Source organism: Salmo trutta, chromosome 20, assembly GCF_901001165.1.
Source record: "Salmo trutta chromosome 20, fSalTru1.1, whole genome shotgun sequence".
NCBI classification, from domain to species: Eukaryota; Metazoa; Chordata; class Actinopteri; order Salmoniformes; family Salmonidae; genus Salmo; species Salmo trutta.
The window spans coordinates 53,665,446-53,690,601 of record NC_042976.1 but is presented as its reverse complement, the minus strand read 5'-3'; the positions used below and the strand labels follow the sequence as shown (position 1 = coordinate 53,690,601).

Genomic DNA, 25,156 nt, shown 5'->3' with positions numbered 1-25,156 from the left:
ACAGTTTGGGTCTCACAGTGTGTTCTTTTCAGATGGTTAATTATTGCACCTGTACTACCATTACTGTAGCTCTATTCCACCTCACACAGTTTGCATTTCACTACCTTCTCATTTAACTTCTCAAAGTAATGCCGTACTGGACTTCGCTGCTGTCGCATGCCTTTCTCTGATATTTTTCCAACTGTTAACGACGAAGACGTAGTGGTGGAGAGTCAACTACAAAATAATTGATTCCTCGACTGCTTGCAAGTCGACACCCAGGGGCAAACTCACATTTCTGAGAGTCAAGAATCCTCGACTACTAAGGTTCAGTATTTTTTGGAACGGAGGAGAATGATAAGTTGACCTACACCCAAGAACACAAACACAAACATGTTTCATAAAGCTAGTGAGGGATAGAAAGAAAGGAGAGGGGCACAGTAATTGCAGGTTGGCCACCAGGCAGACTGAGCCAGAACCGTGCACTAGGCCTATCTATCGGTAATCAAATGGTGTACCTCGCAATGGAAGGCTGTATCTCATAAGTTTTTGGCTTGCAATGTCTCGCAATTTAGCAGACTAGGATTGATAATGTCAAAAATGGCACTGAAGTCTAACAAAACAACTCCCACAATATTTTTATCATAAACTTCTCTCAGTCATTTCTGGAAGTGCTGTGTTTGTTGAATGTCCTTCCCTATAAGCGTGCTGAAAGTCTGTTGTCAATTTGATTACTGTAAAATAGCATTGTGTCTGGTCAAACACTATTTTCTTTTTCAATTTACTAAGGGTTGGTAACAAGCTGAATACTGGCTCAAATAGCCGACCAAAGGGGGCTTTACTATTCTTGGGTCGTGGAATTACTTTTGCTTCCCTCTTAGCCTGAGGGAACACACTTATTAGTAGGCTTAGATTGAATATATGGATAATAGGAATGGCAATATCATCCGCTATTATCCTCAGTAATTTTCCATCCAAGTTCTCAGACCCCAGTGGCTTATCATTGTTGATAGACAACACCATAAAGTTTACCTCTTACACACTCACTTTACAGAATTCAAAATAACAATGCTTGTCTTTTATAGTTTGATCAGATATACTTGGATGTGTTGTGATAGCATTTGTTGCTGGCATGTCATGCCTACATTTGCTAATCTTGCCAATGAAAAAGTATTAAAGTAAATGGCAATATCAGTGGGTTTTGTGATGAATGAGCCATCTGATTCAATGAATGATGGAGCTGAGTTTGCCTTTTTGCCCAGAATTTTATTTAAGGTGCTCAAAAGCTTTTTAATATCATTCTTTATATAATTGATTTTTGTTTCATACTATTGTTTCTTCTTATTTTATTAAGTTTAGTCATATGATTTCTCAATTTGCAACGTATAGGCTAGGATATTCTACACGCAATAGACCGAAGACTGAACACTCACTCGCATCATTACCGAACAGAAAGAGCAGGCGAGCCAAGGTACTTACAGGGAGGGGGCAGGCAGAAAGATCCGTGCACATGTGTCTATGTAATCTGTATCTCGCAATGTCTTATCTTGCATGCTTCGCAAAGGTAATTTTGTGGGACAAAAAAACAAAAAAACATAGTTTTTTCTTAACGTTAACGATCACAATTTCATGTAAACATTTAAACGTTCACACCCTTAACACACACACATGCCCACACCACCCCAACACACACACACGACAGACAGAATGATAGGCAGACAGACAGACTGACAGTTTAGACTGCAGAAACGTGGTCTTGATTTGGGTGGCGGCGGGCCAAGGCTTTGCTGGAAATGGTCTGCCTCATTAGAGAATTCACTCACAAAGGGCTGCAAAATCAGCCCTGCCTTAATCCCCTAATAAACACAATTAGATCAGCACAGAGGCAGGCAAGCAGGTGGGTCCCGGTGGAGAGTGTGTGTGTGTGTGTGTGTGTGTGTGTGTGTGTGTGTGTGTGTGTGTGTGTGTGTGTACACTGTAAAAAAAAATCTAGTTATTTCAACAAATTATTAATAAAGGTCCAATGCAGCCATTTTATATCATTTCTAGGTAACAATGAAGTCATTTACTCTGGTTGTTTTCAACAAAAATAGTTTCTTAGCAAAGAGTAATTTCTCAAGCAAGAATTTTCATAGGCCTGTCTGGGAGTGATCTGAGTAGGGATGAAAACCTGAAAATGTGCTGTAATTGGAGATGTTTGGAACTCTCTTTCTTATTGGTCTATTAACTAATTGACCACATTGTGATGTCACCATGGAAGACCAAAACTCCATCCTACCAAAACAGGCTGAAAACAGCTCTTACACTAAAAGGGCATTATCATCAAGTTCACAAATTCACAGTATTATTCCAACCTCATACAGTGTGGAAATGTGTATAAAAATCAAGTTTTTTTAACTGCACTTGGCCTTTAACTAGTTCCAGAGCCTTCTTTTGTTTACTCAACTTTTCGGTCCATGTGTTACCTGAACTAAAACAATCGTCTGCCCAACCAAGAGGTTGAACTCACAACCTCTTGGTTCACAGCCTTCCAATCTTCCTGCTGCGCCACCATGTCTTTGTCAATGACAGATTTCAACTGTATTTCTAGATTTTGCACTTCAAAGTAAATCTCAGCTCTGTTAAAAGTATATATTTTTTAAAATGCTGAAATAAGTTAATCAAATCAATAATGAGGGAATAGTCAGATTAACTGATAATTGATACAAACGAAGCAGGAAAGTCGGATTGCCATGAACCAAGAGGTTGTGAGTTCTTATCCCAGGTGAGGACATGTTGAATAATACTTACTGTATAAATGAACATGCATAATGTAATCATGTATGTCAACGTCTGTCAAATATGTAAATTGAAAACATTATATGTTAAAAGCACTGTGTGTGTAACTAATTGCACAGCCGTTTTTAGTTAAGATGCCCAAATAATAATTCATAGTTGAATGAACATATGAGACAAGTTGAGCAAACACATCATTTTAAATTGACCAATATGTTTGAGCTAAGTCGGAGCTAAGTTTGGGCAAACATTTTTTTTCGCTAGTTCAGGTTAAAAAAAGTACAAATGAAAAGGACATGGAAGACATACTGAGATTATGGTCTCTTTTACAGATGAGCCCGACATACAGTGTCCTCAGAAAGTATTTACACTCCTACACGTTTCCCACATTTTTGTTGTGTTACAGCCTGAATGTAAAACGTATTAAATTGAGATATTTTGTCACTGGCCTACACACAATAACCAATAATGTCAGAGTGGATTCATGATTTTCAAAATTTTTCAAAATTGATAAAAAATATAAAGCTGGAATGTCTTGAGTTAATAAGTATTCAACAACTTTGTTATCAGAAGCCTAAATAAGCAATAAGTGCAATAATAGGCTTTAACATGATTTGTGAATGACTACCTGATCTCTGTACCACGCACATTCAATTATCTGTAAGGTCCCTCAGTAGAGCAGTGAATTTCAAACACAGATTCAACCACAAAGACCAGGGATGTTTTCCATTGCCTCGCAAAGAAGGGCACCTATTGATAGATGGGTAAAAATGAAAAACAAGCAGACATTGAATATCTGTTTGAGCATGGTGAAGTTATTAATTACACTTTGGATGGTGTATCAATACACCCTGTCACTACAAAGATAAAGGTGTCCTTCATAACTCAGTTGCCGGAGAAGAAGGGAACAGCTCAGAGATTTCCCCATGAGGTCAAACGTGACATTAAAACAGTTATAGTTTAATGGCTTTGATAGCTGAAAACTGAGGATGGATCAAAAACATTGTAGTTACAAACAATACTAACCTAATTGACAGAGTGAAAAGAAGAAAGCCTGTACAGAATAAAAAGCTTCCAAAACATGCATCCTGTTTACAACAAGGCACTAAAGTAATACTACAAAAAATGTGGCAAAGCAATTAACTTTTTGTCCTGAAAACAAAGTGTTATGTTTGGTGCAAATCCAATACACCACATTACTGAGTAGCAATCTCCATATTTTTAAGCATAGTTTTGGGTGCATCATGTTATGGGTATGCTTGCAATTGTTAAGGGCTGGGGAGTTTTTCAGGATAAAATCCTAGAGGAAACCTGGTTCAGTTTGCTTTCCACCAGACACTGAGAGATGAATTCACCTTTCAGCAGGATAATTACCTAAAACAGGCCAAATCTAGACTGGACTTGCTTACCAAGCAGACAGTTAATGTTCGTGAGTGGCCAAGTTACAGTTTTGACCTCAATCTGCTTGAAAATCTATGGCAAGACCTGAAAATGGTTGTCAAGCACAAAAAATTAAAGTAGCTTTACCCAACTCTGTGGAGTCTGAAAGGGCGCAGTGTTATCCAAGCCTGATAACGGTTTTGGTCATTTGTAATTCTAAATTGAAAAATGATGATAGGTAGATAGGACGTTTCTGCATTAGTGCTTTGTAGATAAACACAAGAAAATGGTTCTAAAACAATCACCAGTAATAAACGTAAGGGTACAAAGGAAAACAAAGTCCCAGTGCACTCAAAAGTGTGATTTTTCTGTATTTTATTTATATTTCCACACTATGAGTTGAGTAAATAAACAAAAAGTCTGTGGAACAAGTTACTTAATAATAATTTGTTAAAACAACTAGATTTTTACAGTGTGTGTACTGTATATGTTTGTGTGTGTGTGCGTGTGTGTATGTATGTATGTCTGAGTGATAATACAAGTGAACATGTGTGGGTTTTTGTGTATGCGCGGTACTTTACTTGGGCAGTACCAGCACCTCAAATGTTCTTCTGCTTGAGGTCCTGTTCCTAGAATATTAGCTCAAAAGTATTGTGGAACTCCTGCACCTAAATATAAACAGTACCGGCACCCAACATGAGTACCGTCACCGGTGGGTGTGTGCGCGCCTCCTGAGTCAGACTAGAAGTCCATTCCGAGTACCTCTTTTCCACCAGCGATTTTTTGATCTGCCTCCGGAATCAGTACAATTGCCCTGAGGGGTACGAACTAAGCATCCGATTCGGAATGGTCATTTTCCTGGTCGTAATGCTGGTAATGCTGGTGAGCTGACGTCGCTCTGGTATCAAAAAGTTGTTGCTGACTGTATGTAATAACACCCAAGAAATTCTGGACTAGTAATGTAAGAAATAACACATAAAAAAACGAAATAATGCAAAGTTGCCTAGGGGCTAGAAGCACGACTGTCCTCTCTGCCAGGAAAACAACCTCTCCCTGAATGTGATCAAGACAAAAGAGCTGATTGTAGACTACAGGAAAAGGAGGGCCGAGCACGCCCCCATTCACATTGATGGGGCTGTTGTGGAGTGGGTCGAGAGCTTCAAGTTCCTTGGTGTACACATCACCAAACAACTATCATGGTCCAAACACACCAAGACAGTCGTGAAGAGGTCACGACAACGCCTGTTCCCCCTTTAGGAGACTCAAAAGATTTGCCATGGGTCCTCAGATCCTCAAAAAGTTTTACAGTTGCACCATTGAGAGCATCCTGACTGGTTGCATCACTCCTGGTATGGCAACTGCTCGGCATCCGAATGCAAGGTGCTATAGAGAGTCGTGTGTACAACCCAGTACATTACTGAGGCTAAGCTTCCTGCCATCCAAGACCTCTATACCATGTGGTGTCAGAGGCAGGCCCTAAAAATGGTCAAAGATTCCAGCCACCGTTGTTATAGACTGTTATCTCTGCTAACGCACGGCAAGCAGTACCGGAGCGCCAAGTCTAAGTCTAAAAGGCTCCTTAACAGCTTCTACCCCCAAGCCATAAGACTGCTGAACAGTTAATCAAATGGCTACCCAGACTATTTGCATTGACCCCTTTCTTTTTAGGTGAATTAAAGTGCTTATGTTTCTAGCTCCAACAGTGCAGTAATACCTCACAATACAAAACACACACAAATCCCAAAAATAAAATGAAAAGAAATAGAAATATCATAATGAGCAATGTCAGAGATTTGAGTAAGTCATTTCAGGCAAAAATTGAAAAAAAGGGGTGGATCCTTAAGAGGGAGTCACAGGTTAGTAGCTTGCACAGCCACAAAGTCATAAAATCTGATTTTAAACCTAACCTTAAGCAAACTGCTAACACTATGCCTAAATATAACCTTAAATAACCCTAACCTTAACCACCCTGCTAACCCTAATGCCTAACCCTAACATTAAAATCAGCACATTTTTGTTTTCATAAACATTTTAATATAGCTAATTTTGACTTTGCCGAAATACCTCCGTTCTGCCAAGACGCATCCCATTAAAAGTCAACCTGCTTAAGAGGCATGAGAAGAAGACAACAATGAATCCTATTGCAGAATAAATCAATGTCAGAGATTAGATAGCTGGCCATAAATGGATGTTGCATTTTACTTTATCGGTTGGTTATGTAGGCTTCTTCTAACTCACAGTTTTCTACTATAGATAATAATACAATTAGGCTATGTCTTTATATAAAAAACAACAACAGAGTCTATCAGATGTTCAGTCATTCCAATTTTAGTACACCTTGATCTACAAAAATAGGACTTAAAAGGAAAATGGAAATATAGATTAGTCAAATAGTTTTGCCATGCTTTGAGCACTACCGAAAAGTGCTATTTGCATGTGAAAAATGTATTCCATATGCTGCATTTGCTATAGATCTATTGTTTATGTTTTTGTTGGTGACACCTTCATATCTCAATAATTTGCAGCTGTTTGTCTATCAAAAGTGTGTGAGTTTGAACATGTGTCTGTTAGGCCTATGGCCTTTTTTTGAATCAGCACAAATTAGACTGAGCGGTAAAAGCCCCACTCGTGGTGTTCTTAAATTCAACTTGTTTTTGACAGTATGCAGCACAATACCACGGGAGAGTGGTATAAACTTTTATTCCATAGGCTGGGATCCACACTATGCAGCTGTTGCTGGCTGTCCACTGGGACGTATTCATTACGCCAATTCTGTCGCAAAACGTTTCTTAAATGGAAGTAAACAGAACGAAACGGGGAAGGACCTACCTGAACTTGTCTAATATAAACTCTCATTTTACTCATTTTGCTCAGTTTGCTCAGTTTACTTCTGTTTGGTTCTTAAAGGGTAAAGGGTTTCCGTAATGAATACACCCCATGTTGTAAAAGCAATGATTGATAGACAGCTTAAACTTCTTCAATTCAACCATTATTGGGTTTATATATACATTTGTGAACAGCCATGCACAACAAATATAATCGGTAAGGCGCAAATAGCTAAATGAGAGAGCAGCAGTGTGATCATTGTGCTATGAAGCCTAATAGGCCTATGTGATATCTGTATTGCCTGTAGGCTACACCACTGCTGTAGTCATTATCTCTAAGAGTTTATTCAAGTTGGATAATCTTTGGATGCCGACAACAGTTACATCACTGGAAGTATCCTACAGTATCCTGCTCTTATCCTGCGATCCATCAAACGCATTTGGCGTGTCGTCATAGTGTCTCTGACTTGTGGTCAGACTCGCACAGGCAGAACAAACTTAAACTTTGCTGCCTTTTTCAATGCTGATGTCATGTGTGCTCCCTCTCCGGCCTCTAGGTCACCAGGCTGCTCGTTATGGCGCGCACCGGTCACCATCGTTACGTGCATTATGACACTCACCTGGACTCCATCACCTCCTTGATTACCTGCCCTATATATGTCACTCCCCTTGGTTCCTTCCCCAGGCGTCACTGTTTCTGTTTCAGTTGCCTGTTTGTGCGTTGTTTGTGTTTCTTGTTTTGTATTATGTTTTCATTTATTTATTGAAACACTCACACCCTGAACTTGCTTCCCGACTCTCAGTGCACATCGTTACAGCTGATATGAATGTCATTGAGAAAACAGAAAGGTGTCAAATAATTATTTGGTAAACATCCTTTTTGAATTTAAAAGTAATCCTAGAAGTAATCATCTAGTTTTTCAAAAGGTATCTGTAATCTGACTACAATATTTTTGCTGGTAATGCAACGGATTGCAGTTACAGTTTTTTAATGTAATCCCTTACTCCTCAATCCTGTAAACAGTGTAAACAAGTTCAAATATATACCAGTGTACAGTTTCCACTGTTATAGGCATTTGGGTTTTGCTCAATATTGTTTTCAATTTCGTTTTCAATTTGGATTATAGAGGTTGGTTCTGTTTGGGTATGGCTTGCCCTGATTGTTGGTCAGGATGCGTTGCACCTGTAGTCTCGTTAGTCAGTCATTAGGACCCATATTTCTTGTTGCTTGCAACTTTCAGTGGACTTTGAGTCCACTGTCTTTGAGAACCCCTTCGAAACCCCTACCTGTTTTATTTTGGTTGTTGTTAGTGACTCTTTGTTAGTTCCCACTGCTGTTTGAGAGACAATTTTTTGGTTTCTTGTTTGGGGAGCGTAACATTCACACACAGCCTCATTTATCTGGTAACACTTTATGAATGCATACAAAGGACACCTACAGTAAAGACTTTATAACAGCTATATAACATGCCGTTGCTTATAATTAATAACTTTCAATAACTGTTAACGAAGGCTTATGATGAATGTTATAATGTGCTATGTAGCTGTTATAAAGGTTCTGTGAATGTGTAAGGACACCTACAGTAAAGTGTAACATTGTTGGTAACAGATGACTAATAAATGCAATGGATAGTTTGCATCTATGGATTGTATACATTACTATTAAAACGTTCTACAGGATTATTCCTGCACCTACTGTTGTGGATTTACTTCTTAAAACGTTGTAATAATTATGCTTTAAAATAGGGCCTTTCATGTAGCCACCACGTTCAGAGAGTCCTGTCTATTGACAGCAGCAGGCTAGCAGTTGACAGCGGTATGTCCTAGATAGTTAAGTTAAGATAAACAGTGTTATGAAATGCCTCCGGACAGACAGAACAGTGCGTCTTAGAGGCCTGGGATTTGTTAAGTATAGGGTGCATGGAGGGACACACTGAACCACCAGCATTGGCCTTAAGAGGCCTGAGACAGATGATTGCCCATATGATGTTTTTTCCACCATCACAAAAGGAGATTTAGGAGAGATATGGGGGAGCCAAGAGAGCTGTGTTCCTGTGGGAGGGATAGAAACCAGGAAGGAGAAAGAGACAAACGCCAGGCGAGAGAGAGAGAGAGAGAGGTGGAGAAAGAGAGGGAGAGAGAGAGAAAGATGGGGGTGGAAATAGTCAGGAGAAAGAGAGAAGGGCCAGAAGAGAGAAAATGAGAGATAAGCACAATAAGAGGTGACAAGAGCCATACAGAGAGAGAGAAACACTTCAAGAGAGAAAGTAATAAATGCCAGTAGGGAGAGAAGAGACCAAACGTTCCCCATCATTTCCTCTCGGTCTATGACATCATAGTTACGGCAGATTAATATTTTTTTGTTGTTGACAGCTTCAATGAGCAAGAGGATATTACTATGTTCACATACTTCATCCTCTCCAACCTAGTGAATATCACTGCATACATATGTCTGTTTCGTCATCATATCTCTGTCATAATCTATGTATATATGTTACCTTTGAATGAAAGATTGAAACAAGTCCTGCTGAGATTGAAACAAGTCCTTCTGAGATTGAGGCTGTTAATATGGACACTGTAGTACAAATAGACTAGCTAGTTCCAATACTTACTTACTTAGTCCTCTTCATCCTTTATGGGACATAAGGCGTCAATCATTTTCTGCCACAGGAATCGGTCTTTGACCACAGCTTGTGTAGTAGTTCCAATGGGCTATATGTATAGCTGTATAATCAAGACACATGTAGATCATATATAGAACATGGATAATTTGACTAGTGTTTCTTTTCCTCCCTCAATCCCCAAAGGTCAGTAGTGTGTGTTTCTTGGCAGGGTTAAGTGATATGCATACCAAAGGGAAGATCATCACATGACTAATACAGATGTTGGATCAATAATCAGATATTTGTCTCTCTTTTCCTCTTCAGTCCCCCAAAGTACACAGCTACCCCACGATGGACACCGTCCCCCTCCTGCTGAGCAAAGTCAAACCTGAACCTCCTGAGGACCTGCTCTCCCATGACCCCCACTTCCAGACACAGACCGAGCCTGTCGACCTGTCAATCAACAAGCCTCGCCCCTCACCCCCGTCCTTCACCTCCACGGCTTCTCCTGTCACTTCCGCTTTCTCGCCGCCCTCCATTTCTTCTTCATCATTGTCATTCTCCTCTCTGTCTGTCATCACCTCCGCCTCGTCCGTGCTCACGCCCGGGCCCCTGGTAGCCCCTGGAGCTGCTGTCCGGGGTCATCATCATCATCATCAACAGCAGTTTTTGCACATCATGCACCCCGTGCCGCCACCACCCTCAAGCCCCCTGAACCTTGGAGGGGTACAGGGTGGAGGAGTAGGGGGTAAGATGGGGGGCCACCAAGTGCATCGTATCCCTGTGGTGGTGCAGTCGCTACCCCTCATGCACACCACGTCCGTGCGCTCACCCTCCAACCTCCACAACAATGCCATCATGCTACCTCTGCTGGACGACCACAAGAGCCACCATGGCAAAGGTGAGACAAAGAGCGTGCTCTCTCTCTCTCTCTGTCGCTCTCTTTATCTATATATCTTTATTTTTATCTCTCTCTCTCGTCATCTTGAAGAGTCGGGTGAGACGAGGCAAAAGACTACCTTCTCTCATTTCCTAATTTTCTTCAGTCTTCTCCTCCCTTGCTCTTCTCTTTTCACTCTTTACTGGAATGTACAGTATATGGCAAAAGTGGGACAAGTTCGTTGCTATGTAGTGTAGTTACTGTACACTGTGTGTCACAACAGTGTCATTACTGTTAGTTGCATGTATTGTCTTGTACCCGAACTCAACAGCCTGACATTCACATCATACTAACATCATACTAAACATCTTCCTGCCTTATCATCCCAATGCCATAGTTGGAGTTACTTGGGATAAAGTTAGCCAACCCTACATAGTCCTGCCTTCTCCTCCCTTCTGTCTCAACAGACAATGTCTACAATACAGTGTGAGAACACTTCAGGTCAGACATAAAAAGAGACAGGAGACAGAGAAAGACAACACCATCCGGTGTAATGACAGGCCTGTGTGTGCTCTATGCTAAAGATGGTCCCCAGGAGATAACACACTCCTTTTGAGAGGAGATGAGATTTAGAGGATGAAAAGCTTTCCATCTGTAAGTGTGTGGATTTTTCTCCTCGGCCGTCCTATTGCCTCCAGTCAAGGTAACGAGGACCAGGCAGGCTGCCATATTTCTCTCCCCTAATCTAAAGCACCCATCTGGGTCTGGGTTATACTTAGATTTGAGAAAGTGAAAGAGAGAGAGAGAGACAGACAGACCGAGAGACGAGTGTGCGTGTGCTTATAATAATACAAATAATAAATCATAATAATTGTGCTTGTGCATTTGCTCTGTATGTGTATGTTTGCATGCATGCTTGTATGTGTGTGTGTGCGCTCTGACTGATCCTTCTGTTTTGGAGCATGCATGCTTGTATGTGTGTGTGCGCTCTGACTGATCCTTCTGTTTTGGAGCAGGCAGGCTTGTATGTGTGTGTGCGCTCTGACTGATCCTTCTGTTTTGGAGCAGGCAGGCTTGTACGTGTGTGTGCACTCTGACTGATCCTTCTGTTTTGGAGCAGGCAGGCTTGTATGTGTGTGTGCACTGACTTATCCTTCTGTTTTGGAGCAGGCAGGCTTGTATGTGTGTGTGCGCTCTGACTGATCCTTCTGTTTTGGAGCAGGCAGGCTTGTATGTGTGTGTGTGCTCTCTGACTGATCCTTCTGTTTTGGAGCAGGCAGGCTTGCTATAGGGTGTGTGGTTTTATAGTCAGCGTGTATAAACCACTAGTGACTTTGGGTGTTTCTGTCAAGTGGACTGGAGGCTGTACACTGGGGAGCAGTTTGTTGTAAAAGAACATTGTTTATCTGAGGTTGCTGTCCGTCACTCCCTGGCAGATTGATACACACACACCCACTCATTGGGTAGGCGGGAGGGTCCACTGAGACGGGCGCTTTAAACGCTGGGTGTCTGCATTCTGGGAGAGGAGAGAGGACAAAAGAGAGGAAAAACAAGGCTTGCGTAATAGGGTGGAGACCAATATTGAAGATGGGTGGCAGTGTACATTGAGAGCACAGACACACACAAACGCACACACGCACGCACGCACGCACGCACACACACACACACACACACACACACACACACACACACACACACACACAGCAACACCACCAGCTCCACCCAGTGTGTGAGTGGAGAGCAGGGGAATCGGGGTCAGCCCTGGGGTGGGGCAGACACAGTCACTGTGGTGATACAGCCAGAACATGAGGCACTCAGAGCATTGCATTGTACTGTACTGTACAGTTACTGTGTGTGTGTGTGTGTGTGTGTGTGTGCATGTGCGTGTGTGTGTGTGTACATACATGTGTTTAATGGGTGATATAGCGTAAGACGTTACAGAAAGAACATGGCAATGAACTGTAGAGTCATTGGGTTTGGCAGTACTGCAATGATATCCAAACAAACGGTTTCTCTGGTTGGAAAAGCACTGCAGAGCAAGCCAAAGTACTATACCGTCCTTTCACTGCAGTGGAATGCACACTAATATGCTTCTTGTATGATTACATGACCTGTCCTCTCATATGACACATTATTGTTCTTATTCTATGGCGAGTCACTCTCCTTTCATATTGTGCTGACAGACAGATTTGAAACAGTGGGAGATAGATGAGGAGGAGACACAGAGAGAAGGGAACACTCGGGATTGAACGCCAGTCTCCAGCGGCGTGTCACATACGTGCATGGAGCCAGGAGTGTTAACACTGGACCACAGCTCCACACTGTGCTTCTTTGTAGGATGTGCCATTTGTTCCTGATGATTTGATAACTGGCAATCATACTGTGTTGCAGACAAGTAAGAATCCCTGTCACTATATTGGTCTCTTAATGTCTCCTTGGGAATTGCTTTTGCTGTATGCATCATCAGTACTGGACTGTAATGAAGTGTAGGATCAATAGAATTATGAAAGAACAGATCTCTTCTCTCCCACTCTCTCTTTTCACTCTCTCTCTCATACAGACACGTCCCTACCATCCACCCACCCCCCATACACACACTCAGGTTGGCCATCCTCTTTCAGAGAGAGGGGTATGTGCCCTTCCTCTCTCATATCTGTCTCCGGGAGCAGGTTTCCATGGAAACTAGGCTTGACTGGAAACAACAGGCAAGAAAGAGAGAGAGAAAGAAAGAAACGCGCCAAGGCTCTTCTCACCTCTCCACCATGTACTCCTCTTTTGTGTCCCCTTCCCTCGCTCCAAATACACGTTTTCCAACGAACGTCTCTACTAATCAGCCTGTATAATTAGGGGTTTTGCTGAGAATATAGATGCTCAGTCTTGGTGGGAAGGAAGACCCTATACAGGAAAGCCACAGACAGAGTTTTAGTTTTAGTATTGGCTGTGTTTTCTTTCCGCTGTAATACTCAGACCTGGGTTCAAATAGTGATTGAAATCTTTCAACATACTTTGAGTGTTTGATTGTCTGTCTGGAGTACCAGATGGGTGGAGTTTGGCACTTTTGGAGATTACTGTATGCCTTTGGTTTAATTGACCCAAGCAAGCTCAATCCATCACAGTTTTGAAAGGGTTTGAATTCTAACTGAGCCCAGGTCCGACAATAACACAATGTCTGTCTCCTGCCTCCAGACCCATATTATTCGAGACCATTATGGTCACTGTCTGCACTGCCCTGAGCAGCTGACCTGGTAAATGGGGAAGAGAGAGTAGCATCAAGATAGACAGCATACTAGAGAGTGTGTATAGGACATGCTTTGTTGTATAGCGACAGATTGTATATGAAATATAGTAAACACCTCTCTAACTCTTACACATTGAATGCACTGTGTACCAAGAGGTGAACAAATTATTGTTCTCTATCAACAATGGCAAGCCAATGAGGTCTGACAACTTGGAAGGAAAAATACTGAGGATTGTGTTTGACCAGATACAATGTTATTTTACACTAAACAAATTGACAACAGACTTTCAGTGCACTTATAGAAAGGACATTCAACAAGCACAGCACTTACACAATTGACTGATGATTGGCTGAGAGAAATTTATGACAAAAAGATTTTGGGAGTTGTTTTGTAAGACTTCAGTGCGGCTTTTGGCTTTTTTATCGATCATAGCCTGCTGCTGGAAAAACATATGTGTTATGGCTTTACACCCCCTGCTATATTGTGTATAAATAGTTACCTATCTAACATAACACAGAGTATCAAGGCACAAGGCGAGACCCAGATGCAGACACAGGAGGCAGATGGTTGGAGTCTTACAATGTTTAATAATCCAAAGGGGTAGGCAAGAGAATGGTTGTGGACAGGCAAGGTCAAAACCAGATCAGAGTCCAGGAGGTACAGAGTGGCAGACAGGCTCGTGGTCAAGACAGGCAGAAAGGTCAGGCAGGCGGGTACAGAGTCCAGAAAACAGGCAAGGGTCAAAACCGGGAGGACTAAAAAAAGGAGAATAGCAAAAGGAGTATGGGAAAAACACGCTGGTTGACTTGACTAAACGTACAAGACGAACTGGCACAGAGAGACAGGAAACACAGGGATAAATACACCAGGGAAAATAAGCGACACCTGGATGGAGACAATCACAGGAACAGTTGAAACAGATCAGGGCGTGACACAGTGTGTTCTTTAATGGAAGCCTCTCCAACATAATCCAGGTAGATTCATTAATTCCCCAGGGCAGCTGTCTAGGCCCCTTACTTTTTTCAATCTTTACTAACGACATGCCACTGGCTTTGAGTAAAGCCAGTGTGTCTATGTATGCGGATGACTCAACACTATACACGTCACCTACTACAGCGACTGAAATGACTGCAACACTTAACTTCTTGGGGCTATGTGGGACGTTAGCGTGCCACCCGTGGCGCACCCTATCAACAGCAGGTGCATTTCAAGAGCGGCAAATTTGAAACCAAATAAATGTCAAAATTCAAATTTCTCAAACATACAACTAACTTACAGCCTTTGAAAGATAAACATCTCCTTAATCTAACCACGTTTTCCGATTTCAAAAAGGTTTTACGGGGAAAGCATAAAGTTAGGTTATGTTAGGAGAGTACATTGACAATAGCTATGTGTAGTGTATTGTCGATTCAAAGACCGGCGTCACCAAAACCATAAAATCAGCTAAAATTATGCACTAACCTTTTACAATCTCCATCAGATGACACTCCTAGGAGATTATATTAGACAATGCATGCATTTTTAGTTCTATCAAGTTCATATTTATATCTAAAAACAGCGTTTTACTATGGCGTTGATGTTCAGGAAATCGTTTCCCTCCAATACCGGCAGTCAAGTCATGACAACAAAATAATTATTTAATATTAGAAAACATTGGTAAAATATTATATTGTCATTCAAAGAATTATAGATTTACATCTCTTGAACGCAATGGACTTGCCAGATTTAAAATTAACCTTACTGGGAAATCACACTTTGCAATAATCTGAGCACTGCGCCAGAAAAATACGCATTGCGATACAGACTAACCGCCATGTTGGAGAGATCTAAAATCGAAAATACTATGTAAATAATCCATTACCTTTGATTCTCTTCATCAGATGTCACTTCCAAAGAATCCCAGGTCCATAACGAATGTAGTTTTGTTCAAAAAAGCTCATCATTTATGTCCAAAAACCTCCGTGTTGTAGCACATGATCTAAGCCAGCCGGACTTCACTTCACATCACGAACGGAAAAAATATATTTACGTTCGTTCAAACATGTCAAACGTTGTATCGCATAAATCATTAGGGCCTTTTTTAACCAGAACATGAATAAAATTCAAGGCGGACCATTGGGTTCTCTTTTAAAACGTTTCGGAATGAGAGTACTCACCATCAACTCGCGCGCCAGGTGTTTAATGGGCCATCGCCGTTCCAAAGCTCTTCTTCAGTCAGATCTCACTGTAGAAGACTCAAAACACTTTGTAAAGGCTGGGGACATCTTGTGGAAGCAATAGGAAGTGCCAAAACATTCCTCACCCCCTTTGTTTTTCAATGGTATAGGCTTAAAGTCAATTCAACACATCAGGTATCTACTTCCTGTCAGAATCTGTCTCAGGGTTTTGCCTGCCAAATGAGTTCTGTTATACTCACAGACACCATTCAAACAGTTTTTGAAACTTTAGGGTGTTTTCTATCCATATATAATAAGTATATGCATATTGTAGTTACTGGGTAGGATTAGTAACCAGATTAAATCGGGTACATTTTTTTATCCAGCCGTGAAAATACTGCCCCCTATACCCTAACAGGTTAATATAAAATTACTCAAGTAAAAGAGAAATTCTACTTGTGTAAAGGTATTTGGTTTTAAATATACTTAAGTATCAAAAGTCATTTAATTGTTAAAATATTCTTAACTATCAAAAGTAAAAGTATAAATCATTTCAAATTCCTTATATTAAGCAAACCAGATGACACCATTTTCTTGTTTTTTTATTTACAGATAGCCAGGAGCACGCTCCAACACTCAGACATAATTTATACATGAAGCATGTGTTTAGTGAGTCCGCCAGATCAGAGGCAGCAGGAATGACCAGGGATGTTTTCTTGATAAGTGTGTGAATTAGACAATTTTCCTGTCTTGCTTAGCATTCAAAATGTAACAAGTACTTTTGGGTGTCAGGGACAATGTATGGAGTAAAAAGTACACCATTTTCTTTAGGAATGTAGTGAAGTAAAAGTTGTCAAAAATATAAATAGTAAAGTAAAGTACAGATATCCCCCAAAAATACTTAAGTAGTATTTTCAAGTATTTTTACTTAAGTACTTTACACCCCTGCCCTGAAGCTCAATTACATTTTGTAATGAATAATGTGGAAATTGAGCAAGTTGAGGTGACTAAACTGCTTGGAGTAACCCTGGATTGTAAACTGTCATGGTCACTACATATTGATACAACAGTAGCTAAGATGGGGAGAAGTCTGCCCATAATAAAGCGCTACTCTGCCTTATTAACAACACGATCAACAAGGCAGGTCCTACAGGCCCTAGTTTTGTCACACCTTGGCTACTGTTGAGTCATGTGGTCACTTAGGAAAATTGCAATTGACTCAGAACAGGGCAGCACGGCTGGCCCTTGGATGTACACAGAGAGCTAACATTAATAATATGCATTTCAATCTATTTTGGCTCAAAGTGGAGGAGAGATTGACTTCATCACTACTTTCATTTATGACATGTTATGTTATGACATGGTATTGACATGTTGAATGCACCGAGCTTGTCTGTTTGAACTACTGGCACACAGCTCGGTCATCCATGCATACCCCACAAGACATGCAACAAGAGGTCTCTTCACAGTCCCCAATTCCAGAACAGATGATGGAGGCGCACAGTACTACATAGAGCCATAACTACATGGAACACGTCAAGTAACGCAAGAAGTAACATTTGATTTAAAAAAACTGATAAAAATACACCTTATGGAACAGCGAGGACTGTGAAGCAACACAAACATAAGCACAGACACATGCATACACACACACACACGATAACATACGCACTATACACACACGTACACATGGATTTTGTGTTGTAGATATGTGGTAGAGTAGGGGCCTGAGGGCACACACTTAATGTGTTATGAAATCTTGTGAAAGTATTGTAAAAAGATTTTTATAACTGCCTTAATTTGGCTGGACCCCAGGAAGAGTAGCTGCTGCCTTGGGATCCATAATAAATACAAATACAAATACAAATACCAGGATTGGTACAGAATGCATTCAATTTCTATTTCAATTCAGTCAATTTATGAAGTAATCTGAAATTCCGATTACAATTTTCCGCTATGATTCTCAATTAAGTGACTATTGAAATGGAATTGAACCCCAACGCAAGTGTGTATTGTGTATTTTACCATGTACTGTATGTGTTCCATATATTGAATTGTCACACATTTCGTAGCGATATTCTGTTGTATTGGTGAGAGTTTGTTCATTGTCTGAGAGCAGGAGAATGCTTAGCTAGAGAATGGCTGAGGCCCTGGTCATATATCCATTGGGGAATTTGTGAAGGGAACATTAGCAACAATAGAGCTGTCACGTCCTGGCCAGTATAAGGGTTATTTGTCATTTTAGTTTGGTCAGGACGTGGCAGAGGGTATTTGTTTTATGTGGTTCAGGGTGGTGTGTTAGTTAGGAGGGCATTTGATTTAAGTATTCCGGGGTTTTGGGCACTGTTCCTTGTTTACGTATTTCTATGTTGATCTAGTTAGTTGTATGTCTATGTTTGGTTAATTGGGGTGGACTTCCAATTGAAGGCAGCTGTGTGGTGTTGCCTTTGATTGGAAGTCCTATATTAGTTGGGTGTGTTTGTCTGTTTATTGTGGGAGATTGTTTCATGTTTAGCGTGTGTAAGCCTAACAGGACTGTCAGTGTATCGTGAGTTCGTTTTTTGTTATTTTGTATGTTCGTTTTGGAATTTATTAAAAGTTCAAAATGAACTCTCTCAACTCTGCTGCATATTGGTCCTCATTTTCCGATGATGATTTCGCCATATCGTCAAACGACGAAGAAATCCCTGACAGAATCTCCCATCAAACCAGGACCAAGCAGCAGAGGAAGGAGCAGAGGAATTTTGATTTGGACAATCGGGAGAGATGGACATGGGAGCAAGTTATGGCCGGAGAGGGCCCATGGAGAATGGCTGGTAAGGACCGGGAACGTTTCCGAGGATCACGACTGGCGGTGAAGCACGAGAGGCACCCCCAACAAATATTTTTGGGGGGGCACACGGGTAGTTTGGCTAGGCCTAGGAAGAGCCGGAAGCCAGCTACCTGTGGTTATATGGAGGAGTGTATGAGGTGGAGAGCGCCATGTTTCGCTGAGGAGCGCACTCTCTCACCCATACGCACGCACAGTCCGGTGCGCGTTATTCCAGTCCCGCGCAGGTGCCGTGCTAGAGCGGGCATCCAGCCTGGTAGGAGGATGCCTGCGCAGCGCATCTGGTCGCCGGTACGCCTCCGAGGACCAGGCTACCCAACTCCCGCTCTACGCACGGCTACCATCAGGCCCCTGCACAGCCCAGTCCGCCCTGTACAAGCACCCCGCTCGTACAGGGCTACGAGTTCCATCCAGCCAGGACGGGTTGTGCAGGAGGTAAGATCAAGACCGACTGTGCGCCTCCATAGCCCTAGGTTTCCAGCTCCTGTCTCTCGTGCGGACCCGGAAGTACGTCAGCCCAGTCCGACTCGTCCTGTTCCTGCTCCCCGCACTAGCCTGGAGGTGCGTGTTCCCAATCTGGTACGTCCAGTACCAGCACCACGCACCAGGCTTCAAGTGCGTCATCCCAGTCCGACGTCGCTAGAGCTGCCCGTCAGTCAAGAGTCGCCAGAACTGCTCGTCAGTCAAGAGTCGCCAGAACTGCCCGTCAGTCAAGAGTCGCCAGAACTGCCCGTCAGTCAAGAGTCGCCAGAACTGCCCGTCAGTCAAGAGTCGCCAGAACTGCCCGTCAGTCAAGAGTCGCCAGAACTGCCCGTCAGTCAAGAGTCGCCAGAACTGCCCGTCAGTCAAGAGTCGCCAGAACTGCCCGTCAGTCAAGAGTCACCAGAACTGCCCGTCAGTCAAGAGTCGCCAGAACTGCCCGTCAGTCAAGAGTCGCCAGAACTGCCTGTCAGTCAAGAGTCGCCAGAGCCGCCCGTCAGTGAAGAGTCGCCAGAGCCACCCACTAGTCAGGAGCTGCCAGAGTGGCCAGACTGCCCGGAGATGTCAGAGTGGCCAGACTGCCCGGAGATGTCAGAGTGGCCAGACTGCCCGGAGATGTCAGAGTGGCCAGACTGCCCGGAGATGTCAGAGTGATCAGACTGCCCGGAGATGTCAGAGTGGCCAGACTGCCCCGAGCTGCCAGAGTGGCCAGACTGCCCTGAGCTGCCAGAGTGGCCAGACTGCCCCGAGCTGCCAGACTGCCCCGAGCTGCCAGAGTGGCCAGACTGCCCCGAGCTGCCAGAGTGGCCAGACTGCCCCGAGCTGCCAGAGTGGCCAGACTGCCCCGAGCTGCCAGAGTGGCCAGACTGCCCCGAGCTGCCAGACTGCCCCGAGCTGCCAGAGTGGCCCGACTGCCTGGAACGGCCAGAACCGGAGCCACCTCCAGATATAGGTGGGTTGGGGAGGGGGGGTGTAGCACAGTGCCGTTGTTGACGGCAGCCACCCTCCCTTCCCTCCCTTTAGTAGGGGGGAATTTTTGTTTTGTTGTTGTTGGGGGTTGTTTTTCTTAAGGTGCTTCCGGGGTTAGCACCTTTAAGGGGGGGGGGGGTACTGTCACATCCTGGCCAGTATAAGGGTTAATTGTCATTTTAATTTGGTCAGGACGTGGCAGAGGGTATTTGTTTTATGTGGTTCAGGGTGGTGTGTTAGTTAGGAGGGTATTTGATTTAAGTATTCCGGGGTTTTGGGCACTGTTCCTTGTTTACGTATTTCTATGTTGATCTAGTTAGTTGTATGTCTATGTTTGGTTAATTGGGGTGGACTTCCAATTGAAGGCAGCTGTGTGGTGTTGCCTTTGATTGGAAGTCCTATATTAGTTGGGTGTGTTTGTCTGTTTATTGTGGGAGATTGTTTCATGTTTAGCGTGTGTAAGCCTAACAGGACTGTCAGTGTATCGTGAGTTCGTTTTTTGTTACTTTGTATGTTCGTTTTGGAATTTATTAAAAGTTCAAAATGAACTATCTCAACTCTGCTGCATATTGGTCCTCATTTTCCGATGATGATTTCGCCATATCGTCAAACGACGAAGAAATCCCTGACAAGAGCATTGCTCCCAGGTCAAGGGTTACTTACATTTGGCCTGGTCAATGAAAAGAGAATTCACACATGTAGAATGGAGCTTGGTAACTGAGGAAAATTAAGCTGTGGATGATCAGGGATGGGCAACTGCATGCCTATTGCGGGGAGTGCAGGCTTTTGTTCTTGCCCAGCTCTAAAACAACTAACAGTGGTCTATAATGAAGACCATGTATACACTGTGGTCCATGTTACCCACCACAGGATTACACAGTGAGCAGAGCTGTCTTTCTTAACATATAATTGCATACCTCTATACATGAAAGGCAAATGCCTGAATGTGTTTTACAGAATTTAACGTAAAATAATATTTCACAACCTTTCATAACATATTTTTTTATCAAAGAAAGAGGTCTAAACATTAGTCTGCTGTAGGAGAGATGTGCTTTGAACAAATTGAATGTAGACACACAAACACACTTGGCGGGCTATCACTATCACAACAACCCCCACCCACTGCTCAGAGACAACAATAACGCCCAAATACACTGCACCACCCAGCTTCTTATCTACAAGGCGGGGGCAATAGTGGATAATAATGGGTGTGTGTGTGCATATGTGTATTAGTGCCTGTTCGTGTCTGCACATGTTGGGGTGTCTCTGGGGCGGGCCCATCCTCAGTGTAGACCCTGCAGGCACTTCCTGTCAGGAGCTGTCAATCATACCAGACAACTGACCTGAGGGCAGGACAGCCTGTTTGCCTGGCTACCCATAGTCCTTGCTCCTGCCAATTGCTACGCCATGCCCATGGACGTTAGTTTCTTCTTCACAATGAGTCTGGAGTACCTTCCCGACACTCCCCGAATACGAACACATTCAGGGCTGTCTGATTAGTCCAGAAACCAATGGGTTGAGCTAGAGCCAGAACATACGTGGGTAAAGCGATGGTTTGAAAATTCATAATTTGCTTTGGTTAGAGACGATCCAAACACTGATGACATTGTTAAGTACAACGACCCTTGTCACCACAAACAACTTCAATGATGGCAGTGTCATACTAAAGAATGTAGCGAGCGAATGACAGAACAGCGGAATAATTTTGTGTGAGTCGTAAGTCTAACAGCCTGTAGCATGACATGAGCATTGTCACTCCCTGTGGTGCCAAACACACACGCACACATGCATGCACGCTCACACACTCAGAGGTTCAGACAGTCTACCATACAGGATGTACTGGGTGTTTTCAGTATCTATTTTGGTCTGCAGAAAGGGTGGAGGGCAAGAGGGCTGGGGCTTTGATTGCTGTTAAATGCAGAGAAGAGAAAATATAGCTACATTATTCAAATTCTGAAATTTGGTTTTCTATGAGTGAAGTGGCCTTCATCAAGCTCTTCTTTGAGTGAAATTCAGTGAATGAAATTGAATGTTTTGTATACGAGTATGAATGAAATTCAAAGAAAGTATGTCAGAGCAATACGACTAGGAATGAGACATCGGTGTCAGACAGGTCATTTGAATAATACCAAAACAGCCACAGAGGGAAATTAAAAAAGTATTGACAAAATCTCCAGGAACTGGAGACCATGTACAGTAAGAGCACATGATTCTACAGAAAAGTAAAAAACATGGTCTGATATGTTGGACTGTTATTCATACAGTATGACATATGATTAAAACAAACTGTATTTTAAGGAGTGGTTGTTGATAGATAAAACTCTTTGGCTTGTAAAGTGTATCGGCTTGTCTGTGTGTGTATATGGTAGAGTGTAAAGTATAATGCAGTATGGGACTTCTGTCTTTGTCTTCTGTTTGTGTCTAATGGCAGTACAAACATCATACATATATCCTATCTTAATTTGACTAGGAAAATAATCCTGCAGCAACAGCAAATGTGAATTATAAATAATATCAATTTTTGTAGTTGTAGATAAAAAATGATCTTAGTATACAGTGGGGTCTGAAATTATTGCCACCCTTGAAAAAGATGTACAAGGACGACTGTATAAAATACAAATACTGAACTATATTGGTGTGTGTGACAAAATAGCTATATTTTCATGCCATTCACCAAATGGAAATGCCTGGCGTGTGCTAAACGGTATTGGCACTTGGAATGGAACCGGTCCTATCATCAGATGACATGAAAATAGATATCTTTGGCCACTCACACAAGTAGTGGATTTGGTATCAAAATAATGAAGCAGAAAAGAACGCCATATCTACTATAAAATATGGTGGTGGATCTTTGATGTTATGGGCCTACTTTGCTTCCACTGAACCTGGGGACCTTGTTAAGGTCAACGCATGATGAACCTAGTACCAGGACATTTTATCCAAAAACCTTGTTGCCTCTGCCAGGAGGCTGAAACTTGGCCGCAAGTGGATCTTCCAGCAAGACAAAAACACCAAGCATAAAAATCCAAAGAAATGGTTAACTGACCATAAAATCAACATTTTGCAATGACCTGCGCAGTCTCTGATCCCCTTTGAAAACCTATGGTTTGAACTGAAGAGGCCAGTCAGTTCGCGGTCTAAGATCACTCCCAATGTTTTTTCCAATCTCATAATATTTTTGCTGTCATTAGGGTAACGGCTCATTGCCCTAACCCTAACCCTAACCCTAACCCTTCATCTACACTGATTGAAGTGGATTAAAGGGATCATAGCATTCACCTGGATTCACCTGGTCAGTGTGTCATGGAAAGAGCAGGTGTTTCTAATGTTTTGTCCACTCAGTGTACAGTATGTTAGTATAAAATAATATAATTTCCTACTTCTTTTTGCATACAGTATAAGTATTTATTTTATTTTATACAGTATTTTTTGCAAATCTTGCCAATAATGTCAGCCCCTACAGTAAATCAAGTCTGACATTTTAACTTCTACGCTACAATTTGCATTTCCTGCTGCGCAGGAAAATGATCTTCTACAACAGAGTGATTGAATAAAGATAGTATATCTGTATGTCTAACTCATGTTACCTCTTGACAGTATCACATGCTACAGTATAGAATAGAACATATGGGACTTACTCTTCTCTGTCTGTTTCCATGGCAGCCCGCACTGACCACAACGGCTTGTTGCCACGGCATATCAAGAGTGACAGTGAAGATGACGACCTGCCCAATGTCACACTGGACAGCGTTAACGAGACCGGATCTACTGCTCTGTCTATAGCACGGGCCGTACAGAAGTAAGTACCAGCGTGTGTGTTCTGTGTGTGTGTGTTTGTGTATTATATGTCCCTCTGTATAGACTTTACCACCCTCCCCATGTGTCTAGTCCATCTGAGTATAATAAGATGAGTCACGGCTTCCCCATCCATCCTAGTGTAGTCTGATAATCAGAACCAGTGTTTCAGTCTGCTCTCCCTCCCCCCTAAACGTAGAAACTTCAAGACCCAGCGCTCATACTTTAACCCAGCCAGGTCACCCGTGATACAAGTCAGTATTCAATGTCCATCCATGTCTGAGGACGTTGGGAGTTGATGTGGAAACTGGCCACTAGGGGCAACAGTGAGCGCTGTTCATTCAAGCAGGTTTTGAATTTGATAGGCTGTTGTGGTCAGGGATGGTGGATGGGCATATGCAACTGCCTCTGGTGCCAAAGGTTGCGTGTTCAAATCCAGTGATAGAAAGGTAGAAGCAGCTACTCCTCCTGGGATCCAGCAAAATTAAGGCAGTTATACCATTTTTAAAACATTACAATACATTCACAACAGTGCCCTCAAGCCTCTACTCTACTACCACATATCTAGTCCATGTGTACAGTGGTAAGTCCTTTAAGTATAACTTTTCAGTGATGCCTTTAGTGAATGGTCTAATGCTTTAATAATATCTGCCCTCCGAATTAATATCTAAGGGGCATTTTTTGTGCCATTATTAGTTACATTGTTTTAGTTTGAATGTGCAGACTGCCACTAAGAACAGCGGGAACAATTCCTTAGTCAGAGCCATTATTAGTGCAATGACCCATAAAGTGTTGCTCTGTGCTACCCAGTGGGGCGGGGTGGGGGTCCAGTTTGTTATTTAGAATTATTTATTTCTCTTTTTAGAGGGAGAGAAACCAAAAACCTACAGTCATCTCATGGATGTCCCAGTCGAGGCCAGCACGGGTATTGAACTAGCATCTGTAGCAACTCAGCTTGCTGCGCCACTAAGGCGCTGCTCAGCGTGACCGGTCGGGAGAAGGCTACAGTACTACAGAGACACAGTAGCGCCTTGGGACCCAAAAGCATAATCAGTGCTCTAACTCCCCCTTGCGCTGGTCTGGAGCAATGAAGTAGTGACGCAGGGTATCGTACTAAACCACAAATTACCTCTAAGTCCCGCAGCATAATCGCAAAACCTTCAGGAGCAACCACTGTATGTATAGTGTGTTTTAAGCCTATCCCAAAACTTAACCTCTCAATTACCTTCAGAAGTCACATAATCA

The 25,156-nt window shown here is 42.5% G+C and overlaps 1 protein-coding gene across 1 annotated transcript in view; it reads left to right on the top strand.

Moving 5' to 3' along the window:
• LOC115156240 (Krueppel-like factor 12) overlaps positions 1-25,156 on the top strand; it is a 187,399-nt gene that overhangs the window by 101,270 nt on the left and 60,973 nt on the right. Inside the window, exons 13-14 of the mRNA XM_029703679.1 lie at positions 9,887-10,463; positions 23,780-23,915. Of these exons, the coding sequence (XP_029559539.1) occupies positions 9,887-10,463; positions 23,780-23,915 (713 nt within the window). The remainder of the gene's footprint in view (positions 1-9,886; positions 10,464-23,779; positions 23,916-25,156) is intronic.